At 33.3% G+C, this 15,520-nt stretch overlaps 1 protein-coding gene across 1 annotated transcript; it reads left to right on the top strand.

Annotated features, from left to right (window-relative positions):
* Positions 1-2,410: 2,410 nt before the first annotated feature.
* On the top strand, positions 2,411-4,093 carry LOC134260107 (uncharacterized). The gene has a single exon (XM_062742691.1). The coding sequence runs from the start codon at positions 2,411-2,413 to the stop codon at positions 4,091-4,093; it is 1,683 nt and encodes a 560-aa protein (XP_062598675.1).
* The last annotated feature ends 11,427 nt before the right edge of the window (positions 4,094-15,520 follow it).

Genomic DNA, 15,520 nt, shown 5'->3' with positions numbered 1-15,520 from the left:
GTCCGTTATCTCCATATCCATCTATTCCTAGAATAGCGTGTGATCATTGTTTACTTGCGTTTTTCATTCCCGACACTGAAAAAAGGAAGATAACTAAAAGATATATATATATATGTGTAATGCAAAAAAGGAAAATCTTTATTTTTTGAGATCATGTGTAGTTTAAATGTATTCTTATGTCATTATCTTTAATAGTATAAACACAATTATTTCATCTTTAAATATCCTTTTAGGGCGGCAATGCTTCTCTCAAAAAATAATAATATGCGATTTCAATTACAAGTAAGTGTCGAACAAGAAACTTTTTCATGAATATCTATTGGGGCAAACCTGATTATTATTTTTTTTAAATCAAGAGTTACGATAAATTCTCAAAAGGTATTAGAGTTGTCAGAAAAAAAAACATTTTAAAAATCATAATCGTGTATGAACAAAATAAGTATTTAGGTTTTAACAAAAATCTTGGTTTCTAATAATTATCAACTGACGCGAAAGAGGTTTACATGGCGTTTAAAGGATGCTAAATAATCGTGGTCGACACAATATCAATTCATCACTTTAACGAGGTTCGCTCCTCAGCTTTTCGGCAAAGTTTTGTCTTAACCTCTTTTTTTTTTAAAAAAATCAACATTATGATAAAGTTTTTTTAATAAGTTCTTCAAATAAATTTGGCTTCTATAATGCTCATATATCTATAATTATTCAATTAAAACCCCATGATTAAATTCCATGATTAAACATTAGATGGGGAAATATTTATTGTGGCGGAAGGTTCTTTTTTTTTTTAGAAGAAAAAGATCAATTTTTCCTCTTTTAATGTACTTAGTATTGTTAAGTTTGGACCTCTACTTTTTCCATGCAGCCTGCACAAAGAATAAATTTGGGCAGTGGAATGATCTATGCTGATCCTTATGTAGATATTAAATTAACTTTCATGAATTCTTTTATCATATTTGGTAAAGATATCAAACATATTATGTAAGTCCTTGAATAAAATAGCCAAATTTTAGCTTATAATAGCATTATTTTACTAATATCTTAAAACTAACATCATAGACCCACACATTTTTTTTATTTCATTTTCTGAAAATATAAGAGAATTTTAACCATTCTGCTTTAATTCAGAAAAATGACATTCCTTTCAAATGTTTTTATTGCTTTCTTTGTTTATAAACAAGAAAAATTACATACTGTAAAGTATTTAATTTCACGGGGTCATAATTCCGCGGAAACAAAATTTCTATTCATTCTGCAAGTATTAAATTACACGGATATCGTGGATTGTCATTATATGTCCCTTTGTGAATCTTTAGTACGCTTTGACAAATTTCCGCGGAAAAATTACGTCCGCCTACATAGCGGAAATTAATCCCACGCGGAAAAAAGTACGTCTACGGTATTTGAGTGCAGAAAGGTCAAATAATTTACCATGCGAAATAATTTAAAACTACTTTTGGTGTCACAAATTTTAATATGACTATACAAGATTGTTCCAATACTTCATTTGATTTTTTGAATGAAACATTCTGATATTGCCCTAATTTGGATATTGCAGGAAATTGAGAAAAAAGAATGAATCTTTCATAAAAAATTCATTTCAAACATGTATAGTTACCAAGTGTGCTTTGCATGGCGCGCTCGAATAAAGCATTGTCAAGTATCTGATTTGGGCTTTTCAGCATACACGCATTTATACGCATATGTATTGTAAAAAAACATTCAAAACTCCATTAAATCAGCAAATATCAAATAATTCTTGCACTGTTTGAAAGAGAAAATAAACGCGATAAAATATATAATGTTGAGAACATTTTTTTATTGGTCGTATCAGTTCTCTGTTTGTCTTAGTTAAATTTTGCGGACTATTCGAGCGATTTTACAATGATCAAAATCAACCCGGTGGTTAGATTTGAGTTACAGCATTTTATAACATAAAAATGTCGAATTCATGTTATTACCCCCAATAATAATATAAATATGAAATATAAATATAATGGCAACAGAAATAATTTTATAGTCATTTTTGAAAGTACACAATACCCCTTTCATAATATAGATACAGCAAAAGTCTGTTATTACGAAGTCATTGGGACCTATGATATTACTTCACTATATCCTTAATTCGTTATATTCATATAAGAAATTCATTAGATTTATATAGCTGGGGTCCAAGATGACTTCGCTTAGATATCCGTGAATTCGCAATATCCGTGTTCGTACTTAACAAGTTTTACTGTGAATAGGTTATAAACAAAAAATACAAGAAATACCTGAAAATGTGCATTAGATTTTTTTTTATCAAATTCTCTAGAGATGTTTAAGTCTTTGCCATGAAAAGGGCTAGAGAGTCTAATTTTTTTTTTTTTCAATTCTGCAGATTGCTTTACAAATCATCTAGACGCTACACATTATGGACTCACTGGGATACATCAAACATTTAAAAGTCCGTCAGTGTTCTCAGTGTCAGGGGGACACAGAATTCTACTGTTGCACTTGTCAACATGACCTGTGTCTACCGTGTAAAGAGATACATGTTATTGATCTAGAAATCAAACACCATGATGTTGTGATTTACCGTGAGAAATATGACTACATCTCTGAGCAAGAGTCCTGTACAAGACATCCAGAGAGAATTTATGAACTTTTCTGTACTGCGTGTGAACTTCCACTTTGTGTCCAATGTAAAAAACACAAAAAACACAACATACAGGACATAAGAACTGTTTATAAAACAACCCGTCAGAAACACAAAAAAATCATTTACAACCTAAGAAGTGAGGATATCTTTAACAGCTATTCTCTCCTTACAGGAATCAGAACGTCTATAAAGAATTGTCCGACAGAAATCGTCAAACACCAATCAGAGATTTCAAAGAAAGCCAAACGACTAATGGAACGTATTGAATTTGAAAAATGGGATGCTAAAATAAGACTTGGATGTTTATACCATGAATTGAAAGTACAGAAGTGGAAACAAAATAGATATCTTGTCAACATAGAGAAATATGAGCAATGTTCTGACCATTTAATAAACAGACCGGTAAAATTTGTCTTATTCTTAAAGAAACGTTTTGTTTCCAAGATAAAAAATACCCCTGGTTTAACACAGAACGTCTTATTATCCGTTACTGGAGAAATCAAGATAGAGAATGTAAATAACGTACTTAATGAAATTGGAATTATAGAGATAGGAAGAAGACAATTAGGAAAAGAATGTCTGCTTAAACTGCTCCCTCGACCAGTGCTACTCAGAACAGTCACAGTGGTAGGTGTTTGGAAGGTCATACACTTTTCTTGTGTAACCATGGATCTAGTGTGGATCAGTGACATACATAACAAGCTCATCCTGACAAACACAGAGGGCGAAACACTACATCATCTTAAAGATATCAATACAGAGTGGGGAGCACACACTGTGAATATGAACCGCGATCTTATTTACATAGACAGGGGTTATAACATTAAAAAATTGTCAGCAGACGAAAAAACAACGTCTACTCTATTAAAGAAAACAAAAGAATTGCAGCCACACTGTATCTACTGCTCTTCTTTTAATGAGGAGTTGTTTGTTGTAATGTATAATACGTATACAAGAACGTGCAAAGTAATACGATATACTGACAGCGGACAACCGATACAAACAATACAGCACAACAAAGCAGGTCAGGAACTGTACAGCGATCCTCGTTATATCACAGAGAATCGCAATGGAGACATTATTGTGTCTGACTATAACAATGGAGTAGTGGTAACGGACTTTGGAGGACAACATCGCTTCTCCTACACAGGACCTCCGTCCGGACCAGCACTAAAAGCACGTGGAATCTGTACTAACGCGCTGTCACACATCCTGGTGTGTGATGCTAACACTCAAACAGTACAGGTGATTGACGAAGATGGCCACTTCCTGTCAGAGCTGCAGCTGATGCAACAACATGGAACGTACTGGCCATGGAGCCTTGGTTATGATGACAAAAACTACCTTCTCTGGGTTGGATCAGCCAATAGCAACGACGTTTTTGTGTATAGACACGTAAAAAGACAGCTTGAAGAATATATGGCAGACCATTCATCAATGCCGACACATGTTTAACATGTCATTTTGTAAAGTCGATATGATTATTTACCAGTTTTAATGCATTAAATTAGCAAATGAATGAGTGATTTTAACCTTATATTTCAATTTGAAATTCAGATCAAGGATGTACTTGTATAATTATTTATGCATTTTGAATAAAGTTTAAAAGACGGATCTAAGAATTTTTATAGTCCTTTATACATAGCACTCTAAAGAGTACTGATTCTGAGGTATATTTGAGCATGTAGAATAATCTACTATCCGGTCAATGATATATTTTGATTTTTTAGTGTTTAACTTAATTTTCGATCAAATAAAGCATTTATAACATTTTAATAGGCATTGATATACCAGATTATTACAAAAAGCAGACGGCGGTTGACACCAGTCGAGAAGTAAATTATCTGATCTCACAGCTGTTTTCATTGGTCCGCGTTGGCTCAGATCGCTTTTTTTCAAAAGCACATTTGAGAATGATCAATCAGAATGTTCTGGAGACGTTGTTGTATCAACAATCCCACTACATTGCCCGTTAATGTAAACTTTCTGAATACGTCCTGATTGGTTTAGATTATAAAAGAAGGACGGAGCTGATGTACTTTGTAAAAGCATACCAGTGGATAAAGCTTAGTTCGAGAATCCATCTTACGTAAAAGAGTAAAGCCTAAACTAATACGTATGAATGAAAATGAAATATTACTAATATTGACAAAAATGCCATCGAGATATTCAAAAGTCAAATAGATCATAGAAATTCCTGAAAAAGAATTATTGCTTTTTAATCAAGAGCACTAAAAATACAATATACTTCCAAAGGAGATCCGTTGGGAAACCCAGTCTCCAAAGACTACATCCATGTATTATTGGTTTTTTTCCGGTTGTCCTAAGTGATGTTATAAATTTCAATGTTGAGTAATTTTGAACACCGATTTTTTTGCACAATAGATATGATACACCGACCACTCACTTAAAATATTTCGCATTTTATGTTTCCCTATATTCCCTTTTCCTTTCAGTATGTTTTCCTTATTCTTATTCTCTTTTCTTCCGCACTCTTTTCATAACTTGTTTCAATTTCCCTCTTTGTTTAAAAAAGACGTCAAAAAATGAATGATCCTGTTTCAGAATGTTTAGCAGCTACATTTTCTCTTCCATTGATATGTCTGTTATTATTCTCTGTCCAACTTCCTTTTCGAACGCCAGACATCAAACTTCAAGGTATAGTAAGAACTATATCCATAAATATTTTTCTTTATTCTTTTTTTTTATCAGAAAACGAACATTTATCATTTGAAACAATACAATCAGAACAAAGTGGAGTCATTTAAATTCGTGAGGATCAATATTTGTTTGCAATCATATGTTTACTTGTTCGTGGGAATGTAATTTCTTGGGTAACTCGTTTCTAACTAGATTCTATGAATCAATTTGTTTAAAAAATAAATAATCATGGGGATGAAAGTTTGTGGAAAAGGGCTACCCAAAGAATCCACGTACATTGGCTCTGAAGTACCAGTGATAATTCCAGTGTCCTAACAATTACTATGAACAAGTCAGACAGCATTAGATTTAATGATAAATTGTTATTTTTGAAAAGGTCATTGTTTTGGACATAGAGAGTGCAAAATGAAGACTGTTGATATTTTTGTTTCTTCATTTGCTTGTCAATGGATGGACTTATTTTAGAAATTGTTCGTAGGTATAGCAAGCCTTTGCAAATCTAATCAACCGAAAAACATACGCCTTCACAAATAACGGAAGTGTTTTTAGAAAATTTAAAGCCATCACTTCTATCATATCTTTTGTCAGTAAAGTACGGCGCCGTTGGAGGGCCAGGTAATATTTTTATTTGTTCGGACAAATTAGATATTCGTTCGGACGAATTAGTTATTTGTTCGGACGAATTAGATATTTGTTCGGACAAATAAGTTATTTGTTTGGACAAATTAGAAATTCGTTCGGACAAATTAGAAATTCGTTCGGATGAATTAGATATTCGTTCGGACGAATTAGTTATTTGTTCGGACAAATAAGATATTCGTTCGGACAAACTAGAAATTCGTGTGGACGAATTAGAAATTTGTTCGGACAAATAAGTTATTTGTTCGGACAAATAAGTTATTTGTTCGGACAAATTAGTAATTAGTTCGGACAAATAAGTTATTTGTACGGACGAATTAGTTATTCGTTTGGACGAATTAGATATTCGTTCAGACAAATTAGAAATTCGTTCGGACGAATTTGTTTTTTGTTCGGACGAATTAGAAATTTGTTCGGACAAATTAGTTATTTGTACGGACGAATTAGAAATTCGTTGGGACGAATTAGTTATTTGTTCGGACAAATTAGAGAAATTGTGAACAACTATCAGGACACCGCGAATAATGTGCGGTTTGCACCAAGACGTTTCATTTTATTGTGATTCTTTGCAAAATATCTTTTATGAACAACATTATCAATCAATATTTTGAAGATAAGTCGTTTTAATGTTGATCTGTACAGATTCACTACCTTGCAGGTATTAATCATGACATGTGAATGATTTTTGAAATACATTTCTGATACATATGTCGCCGATTTGTAGCTGAAATATTGCCGATTCGGCGTAAAACATTCAACCAATCAATCTGGTACATATTCGGTGTATAAATTGATTAAAAAGTCCTCATTGAGTTTTTAATTAAATATTCCTGTTTGTGAATTTAGAAAACTTCACAAAAATGAACCTGTTCGTATTGATCCCAGGTTGTTCATATGACCTGCGAGCCGGTGAATTACGAGGTCAACCGATCAATCTGGTATATTCCCTAGTCCATTGATTTTCAGAGCATAGTTATAGTCCCCTCCCATTATTGGAGAGGTACACGTAGTCGAACAAACTATTTAATTCCAATTTCAGCATTTCTTAATTTTGTTTAATATACGCTTTTACAGTTGAGTACCAGTTGGAAGGTTTGATTGGCCAATGACTCACATAGAAAGGGAAATTATGAAAGCAACCCCTTTTACGGGGAAAATAAATCATGAATGAATGTCAAAATATTTTCAAGTAACAACCCCCCCCCCTCTCTATTTAAAAAACAATCGATTGTCTTAATCCTTGAGAACCTTAACTTGTATTAAATTATGATGTGTTTTTAAATTTTACTGCACTTTTTAGGAACGTACATGTATTCATCTATTTTTTATCCTTTTCCCGGAAAGGAGCGTGTGTTTAATTTGGTCAATATTATACCTGCATATTTTAATTCATGCGCTTTCCTGATATTTAAATATAGAATAAAATTGATATAGATACTTAATAATAATTTTTAACGATCTTAGGAAGAATCCATCAGAGATGGACTTATGAGATTCCCTCTTTTTGTTTCTTTATCACAAAATACTTAAATGTGGGAACAGCGGTATAGAAGCAAATCTACAAATGTCCTAGCTAGTAAGCCCCACCTTAAAAAATTTAAGACCCTCGAATAAGAGGCTCGATATTTTGAGTCCGAAGTTTATTCAATATAATACAATGCAGCCACGTAGCATCGTTTTTGAAAGTGGGGGGAGGGGCTGAGAAAAAAATAGCTACCTTAATAAGTTGACAAGCAAAAAAAGGGGGTGACTCAGGAAAAGTTGCCCAAAGCTGACAGTCCTATTTCGTGGGATGGGGGCTTACTTTTTCAATGCCAATTTTTTCCCGTACCAATTGCCTGCAATAGGAGTAAAACCTTAAGGAGTGGATCTCATCTTTACAAAGAAGCGGTAACTGACCACTGGCACCCCAGTGTTATTCAGGGATGGGAGTGAAAAGATGTTTGATAAGAAGTAACTGACCCTTTGAATTTACTAGTGGGCTCTCAGAAAATATACTTTCAGAATGGCAGACTTTAGGCCTATAATATATACCGGTATAGATATATTTACAATCAACATACCCGACTTTAATATCACATGTCTAGTTGCTACGTGTGTATGTCATGGTCCAAAGAGCTATTTATGTATTAAAAAAGGATGAATCCTCCTGAATAGACAAAGTGTATATCTCTCTTTACAAGATAATTTGTGCAAACATCTAATTCGTCCGAACAAATATCTAATTCGTCCGAACAAATAACTAATTCGTCCGAACGAATTTCTAATTCATCCGAACAAATAACTAATTTGTCCGAAGGAATATCTAATTCGTCCGAACAAATAACTGATTCGTCCGAACGAATTTCTAATTTGTCTGAATGAATTTATAATTTGTCAGAACAAATATCTAATTCGTCCGAACAAATAACTAATTTGTCCGAACGAATTTCTAATTTGTCCTAACGAATTTCTAATTTGTCCGAACGAAGATCTAATTCGTCCGAACAAATAACTAATTTGTCCGAACGAATATCTAATTCGTCCGAACAAATAAATGATTCGTCTGAACGAATTTCTAATTTGCCTGAACGAATTTCTTATTTGTCCGAACGAATATCTGATTAGTTCTGACAAATTACTAATTCGTCCGAACGAACTTCTAATTTGTCCGAACAAATAAAGATATTTTTTTACCTGGCCCTCCAGTGGCGCCGTAGTAAAGCGAGGCTACCATTTTTCAAATATACATGCCTTTATTTTTCATTAATTTCCAGTTGAACTGTACGGCGCCGCTGGAGGGCCAGGTAAAAAAAAAAAATTTTATTTGTTTGGACAAATTAGAAATTCGTTCGGACGAATTAGATATTCGTTGGGAAGAATAAGAAATTCATTCAGACGAATTATAAATTCGTTTGGACGAATTAGAAATTTGTTCGGACAAATAAGTTATTTGTTCGGACAAATTAGATATTCGTGCTGACAAATTAGAAATTGTTCAGACAAATTAGAAATTTGTTCGGACGAATTAGAAATTTGTTTGGACAAATAAGTTATTTGTTCGGACGAAATAGATATTCGTTCGGACGAATTAGATATTCGTTCGGACAAATTAGAAATTCGTTTGGACGAATAAGAAATTTGTTCGGACAAATAAGTTATTTGTTCGGACAAATTAAATATTCGTTCGGACGAATTTGTTATTTGTTCGGACAAAATAGAGAAAATGTGAACAACTGTAAGGACACCGTGATTAATGTGCGATTTGCACCAAGACATATCATTTTAATTTAATTCTTTGCAAAATAACTTTAATGAACAATGTTATCGATAAATATTTTGAAGATAAGTCGTTTTAATGTTGATCTTTATCTTATAATTTTTATGTACATATTCACTACCCTGCAGTTATTAATCATGACATGTGAATGATTTTTGAAATACATTTCTGATACATGTGTCGCCGATTTGTAGCTGAAATATTGCCGATTCGGCGTAAAACATTCAATCATCCAATCTGGTATTATATGCGGCCTATGAAATGAAAAAAAGGTCCTCAATGAGTTTTTAATCAAATATTCCTGTTTGTGAAATTAGAAAACTTCACAAAAATGAACCCGTTCGTATTGATCTTCGGTTGTTCCTATGACTTGCCGGTGAATTAAGATGTCAACCGGTATATTCCCTAGTCCATTGATTTACAGAGCATAATTATACCACCCTCCCCTTATTGGAGAGGTACATGTAGTCGAACAAACTATTTAATTTGACTTTCAGCATTTCTTAATTTTGTTTATACGCTTTTACAGTTGAGTTCAAAGGGGAATTATGAAACCAACCCCTTTTATGGGGAAAATAAATAAATAAAATAGGAATGAATGTCAAAATATTTTCAAGTAACAACCCCCCCCCCTCCACTATTTAAAAACGATCGATTGTCCTAATCATTGAGAAGCTTAACTTGCATTAAATTAGGATGTGTTTTTAAATTTTACTACACTTTCTATGAACGTACATGTATTCATCTATTTTTTATCCTTTTCCCGGAAAGGAGCGTGTGTTTAATTTGGTCAATATTATACCTGCATGTTTTAATTCATGCGCTTTTCTGATATTTAAATATAAAATAAAATTGATATAGATACTTAGTACTAGTTTTTAACGATCTTAGAAAGAATCCATCGGAGATGGACTTATGAGATTCCCTCTTTTTGTACCTTTATCACAAAATACTTAAATGTGGGAACAGGTGTATAGAAGCAAAACTACAAATGTCCTAGCTAGTAAGCCCCACCTTAAAAAATTAAGACCCATCGAATAAGAGGCAGGAAGTTTATTTAATATAATACAATACAGACACGTAGCAGCGTTTTTGAAAGGGGGAGCCTGAGAAAATACTTATCTGAAAAGTTGACAAAAAAAGGGGGGCACAGGGAAAGTTGCCCAAAGTTGACAGTCCTATTTCGGTGGGGGGATGTTTACTTTTTCAATGCCAATTTTTTCCCGTACCAATTGCCTGCAGTATGAATAAAACCTTAAGGAGTGGATCTCATCTTTTCAAAGAAGTGGTAACTGACCACTGGCACCCCAGATGATGTTTATTTATGACAAATCTGATGAGTGTGTCAGGAATGGGAGTGAAAAGATGTTTGATAAGAAGTACATGTACCTGACCCTTTGAATTTACTAGTGGGCTGTCATATAATAAACTTTCAGAATGGCAGACTTTAGGCCTATGATATATACCGGTGTAGAACCATTATTTCCGAATACATGTATTTACAATCAACATACCCGACTTAATAGCACAAGTCTAGTTGCAACATGTGTATGTCATTGTCCAAAGAGCTATTTATGTTCTAAAAAAGGATGAATCCCCCTGAATAGACAAATTCATCTTTACAAGATAATTTGTGCAAACATCTAATTTGTCCGAACAAATATCTAATCCGTCCGAACAAATAACTATTTCGTCCGAACGTATATCTATTTTGTCCAACAAATATCTAATTTGTCCGAACAAATTTCTAATGCGTCCGAACGAATTTCTAATTTGTCCGAACGATCGAATTTCCTATTCGTCCGGACGAATATCAAATTCGTCCGAACAAAGAACTAATTCGTCCGAACGAATATCTAATGTGTCCGAACAAATAAAAATATTTTTACCTGGCCCTTCAGCGGTGCCCTAGAACTGTAACTAATTTATGAAACAATAAATTTCAGCAGCTCTTTTTCTAGTTTCTCGTCATGGACCTGCTAGGTTTCAACACACAGTGTAAAGTACGACATTGTTCACAATGTTATAGAGATACAGAATTCTACAGTAACACGTGTAACCAGGTACGAAAGCCGGATAGGCTCATTTCTGAGAAGATAAAAAAATTAATTCGTTATACCGAGTTAATTATCTCATTATAACGAGTTAGTATCTCGTTATAACGACTTAGTTATCTCGTCATAACGACTTAATTATCTCGTTAAAACGAATTAATTATCTCGTTATAACGAATTAGTTATCTCGTTATAACGAGTTAATTATCTCGTTATAGCGAGTAAGTTGTCTCGTTAAAACGAGTTAAATATCTCGTTTTAACGAGTTACTTATCTCGTTATAACGACTTAGTTATCTCGTTATAACGAGTTAGCTATCTCGTTATAACGAGTTAATTTTTCTCGTTATAACGAAATAAAACTGATCTAAAGTTGATATATCTAAGTGATAGGAAGTATAGTAGTATAGCATATAAAACCGAGTTTGTTAAGTTCGTTTATAGTGTTTATGATAAAGATTTTTATTGAAAAACAGCAAACTAGTTTTTTTTTCGAGGGATTGTGCCTGTGATTGTATTCTGTTTATGTATAAACGATGCAGTTGATTTGTATTGTATACTTAAAAGGCCGAAGACAAATACATGTACATGTATACGGAAACTTATGACTGCCTCTTGATGTTGTGTTATGAGTGGGCAGTAGCCCCCGAATTTTACGCCCATGGCCTCATTGCTGATGTCTCCATATCCCCCTTCTTCAAACATTTCTGACTCTGAAAATAATATATATAACACTGTCAGTGTATATAATATATGTTGCATTAACGCCTGCATTAGCTTCCTATTATAATGTATTAATTTAGGTAATAAGACATTGGTTATGAAAGCTAATAAGTCATCCAAAACATATCAGAAAAATAAGTGTCTTTTAAACTATATCGCAAATTAAAATTGCAACTTTTCATCAATTTTAAAGTGAAGTATGACTGATAGTTATCAACTAAACATCAATGACATTAAAACTACAGCCATTTTAAATTCATAACTAATTCGTTATATCGAGTAAGTTAACTCGTTATAACGAGATAATTAATTCGTTATAAAGAGATAATTAACTCGTTATAACGAGATAACTAAGTCGTTATAACGAGATACTAATTTTTGGGTACCTTTTCTATTTATTTTTTCTTGAAATAGATATAGATCTACTAGTTAAATTTTTTTTCTCTTTCTGAATGTTATTACCCAAGTGTGAAGAGTTATCGTTCTTTGTATAAATATGCATGATACGAAAAAATAAAAATATGGCAGTCCTCTATAATTTTTAAAAATATTTTTTTACAATTAAATACATTGACCAAAATTAAATTTTTAAAGATATCAAACAGCAATTTTAAATTGTTCTGAATTCCTTGTTTTCCAAAGAATATTATTAAAAACTTATATTTTGTCCTTTTACAAAATATTTCATATATATACTTCTCAACACGGTATATAAGTGTAGTAGAGTCTGTTCTACACAGTGAGTTAGAGCAATTGCACTCATAGCAGTAGCAGTTGCGTCTATAGTCCTATGAACGCAGTTGATGGCTACATGTTCATAGTGGGAGAGTGCAGTGGATATGCAAATATAACGAGATAGTTAACTCGTTATAACGCGATAATTAAGTCGTAATAACGAGATACTAACTCGTTATAACGAGATAACTAAGTCGTTATAACGAGATAACTAACTCATTATAACGAGTTAAATATTTTTTTTATCTTATCAGAAATGAGCCTATCCGGCTTTCGTAACCAGGACCTGTGTCTATCGTGTAAAAAAATGATATTGATCTAAATATATACCATGATGTTATAATTTACCGAACAAGAGACCTGTGTAATACACCCAGACAAGGTCTACACAATGTACTGTTATTCGTGTAGACTCCCTATCTGTCTCAAGTGTACAGAACACAGAAAGCACAAATTACTTTACATAAAAACAGCATTGGATTTAAATCTTCAGCAACAAAGAGAAATATTTCATAGTATCAGAAGTGAAACACTCTTTAATAGCAATTCTATCTTAGAAGGAATCAAAACAAAATGAAAATTTATCACACAGAAATATCTAACTGCCAGTCAGATATGTTCACAAAAGCTGCAAGACTTAAAAACCATAGCATCATTGCTATACATGATCCTTTATGCAGTCAAAAAAGTAGATTTATTCATATATTAAAACAACAGAAAAGGACAATGGGTGGAAACATTACGAGCATAGAGACCCATGAGCACAAATCTTAGCAAAAAGCATTCAGACCAGTAAAATTCCTTTCATTCCTAAAGAGAACACGACTCCACAGATAAAGGACACTGCTTATATTACATAAAACGCCTTGGTCTTCCCGACTGAGGAAATCAACATCATGGATGTGACCAAGTTATTGATCGAAAATTTAAACATTATAAAGGAACGACAAAAAGGCAAGTAAGAAATGATCATCTCCTGAAATTGATGCCTTCCCCCGTGTTACAAATGTCTTCCCCAGTGACAGGGTGTTAGAGGTGTTGGACACATTTCATTTATAACATCCGATAGGGTCTGGTTAAGTGACATTTGCAATAATAACAACCTTATTTTGAAAAACACCGCAGCAGGAGACATATTACATTATCTCACGGATGTCGATAAGTCCTGTGGATGGGGAAAACATACAATGAATATTAATGGTGCTCTTGTTTACATAGATACATATTTTAACATTAATTTACTATCTTCGGATAACAAAAGAAAGGATGTCCTAGTAAGGCAATCAAATCCGTGGCTTCCATTGTTTGTCGTTTGCTCTCCCTCAAACGGAATTGTGCTGGTAGGGATGCATATAGCTGATATACATAAAGGTAGAGTGAATCGGTACAACTACACGGGATTACACATACAGACAAAAGAAAACATACAACGTGAGAGACTCTTTCAATCACCTGAATGCATCACAGAGAACCGGAATGGTGATGTTATAGTGTCTAACACTGGTTTGCGAGCATTGGTGGTTACAGGGAGTAAAGGAAATCATCGTTTTACGTACATAGGAACTGGAAAAGCACTATGGCCACGTGGAATCTGTACGGACGATCTGTCAAACATTTTGGTATGTGATTATAAAAATTACAATATCCAGATGATAGACAAGGATGGCCACTTTTTTCGAATGATAGAGACTGATAAACATGGTTTAGAGCAACCAAGGAGCCTGAGTTATGATAACATTAATCACCTTCTATGCGTTGGATCTTGGTTGGACAACAAAATGTATTTATTCAAATACATAAACTAAAAAGTTATTATACAGATCAATAAGATATTGAGTAATAATATGTTGATATACATGCAGGCACCAGTACTCTTGTGTATTTTTGGAAGCCTTTGATCGATCAAATAATTTTCTTTATTAACAAAGAAACATGTCATTTATTGGAAAATAAACTTAAACACTCCAATTTTTCTATCCAAAAAGCATGATTGTCATCTCAAGCTTTATTGATGTCATGGAATAATCATTCCTTAGCTTTTACAAGTCGCAAAAAATTGGGTGCAGCCAATAAAAAAATGACAACGTACCAGAGCAACCTTTGACTGAGGAAAAGAGAGTATCCAAACTCCAAATTTCTATTTGGTGGAGGAAAGTGGAATAAAACTTATTTTTATCTAAAACATTTCAATAGGATGAGTTGACTATGCTGCAACAAAAAATTGTACGGGAGCCAAGCGGCCGTATGATAAACATTTTCATCTGTGGAAGTTATGCTTGGGTAAAGGTGGGAGGGCGAACCTCCTCATGCTGCGTGTGTTTTATTAAATCTGTATGAAAAAATACTTTATTCATATTCAATATTTTAGTAGAGTGTCTGTAGAAAATGTGTGAAGACTTAAGCAATGAATTGTTAGTTTTTGAAAGATTTAGTCTCATAGCTGCAAAGGTGTGTGCAAACAAATAGAGTGACGTGCGTTAGCCCGTATTAAAAATTTGTTTGCACTGACACACAGATTTCCATTCACTTTATATGCAATATTAACAAACAAAAAAAAACGTATGTTCGTTGTTTATTTGTCAATGATTTACTTCTTTGAGTCCACGCTTATCATTGTTTATATATATTAGGGATGTCAAATCGGTCAATTTTTTATAATCGGATACTCGGACGTTTTTCCGATAGACTACCCGGGTACTCGGTATGATTGTAAATAAACAACGAACATACGAGGGTTGTTCAATAAATAATGTCCTGAGCTCTATGACATACAACATAGAAATCATATGGCAACAAGCTTGACCTTCTCTCA

The sequence above is a fragment of the Saccostrea cucullata genome, unplaced genomic scaffold (assembly GCF_032062105.1).
Source record: "Saccostrea cucullata isolate Sc308-1 unplaced genomic scaffold, CSIRO_AGI_Scuc_v1 ctg442, whole genome shotgun sequence".
Classification (NCBI taxonomy): Eukaryota; Metazoa; Mollusca; class Bivalvia; order Ostreida; family Ostreidae; genus Saccostrea; species Saccostrea cuccullata.
This window is presented reverse-complemented; position numbering and strand designations above follow the sequence as displayed.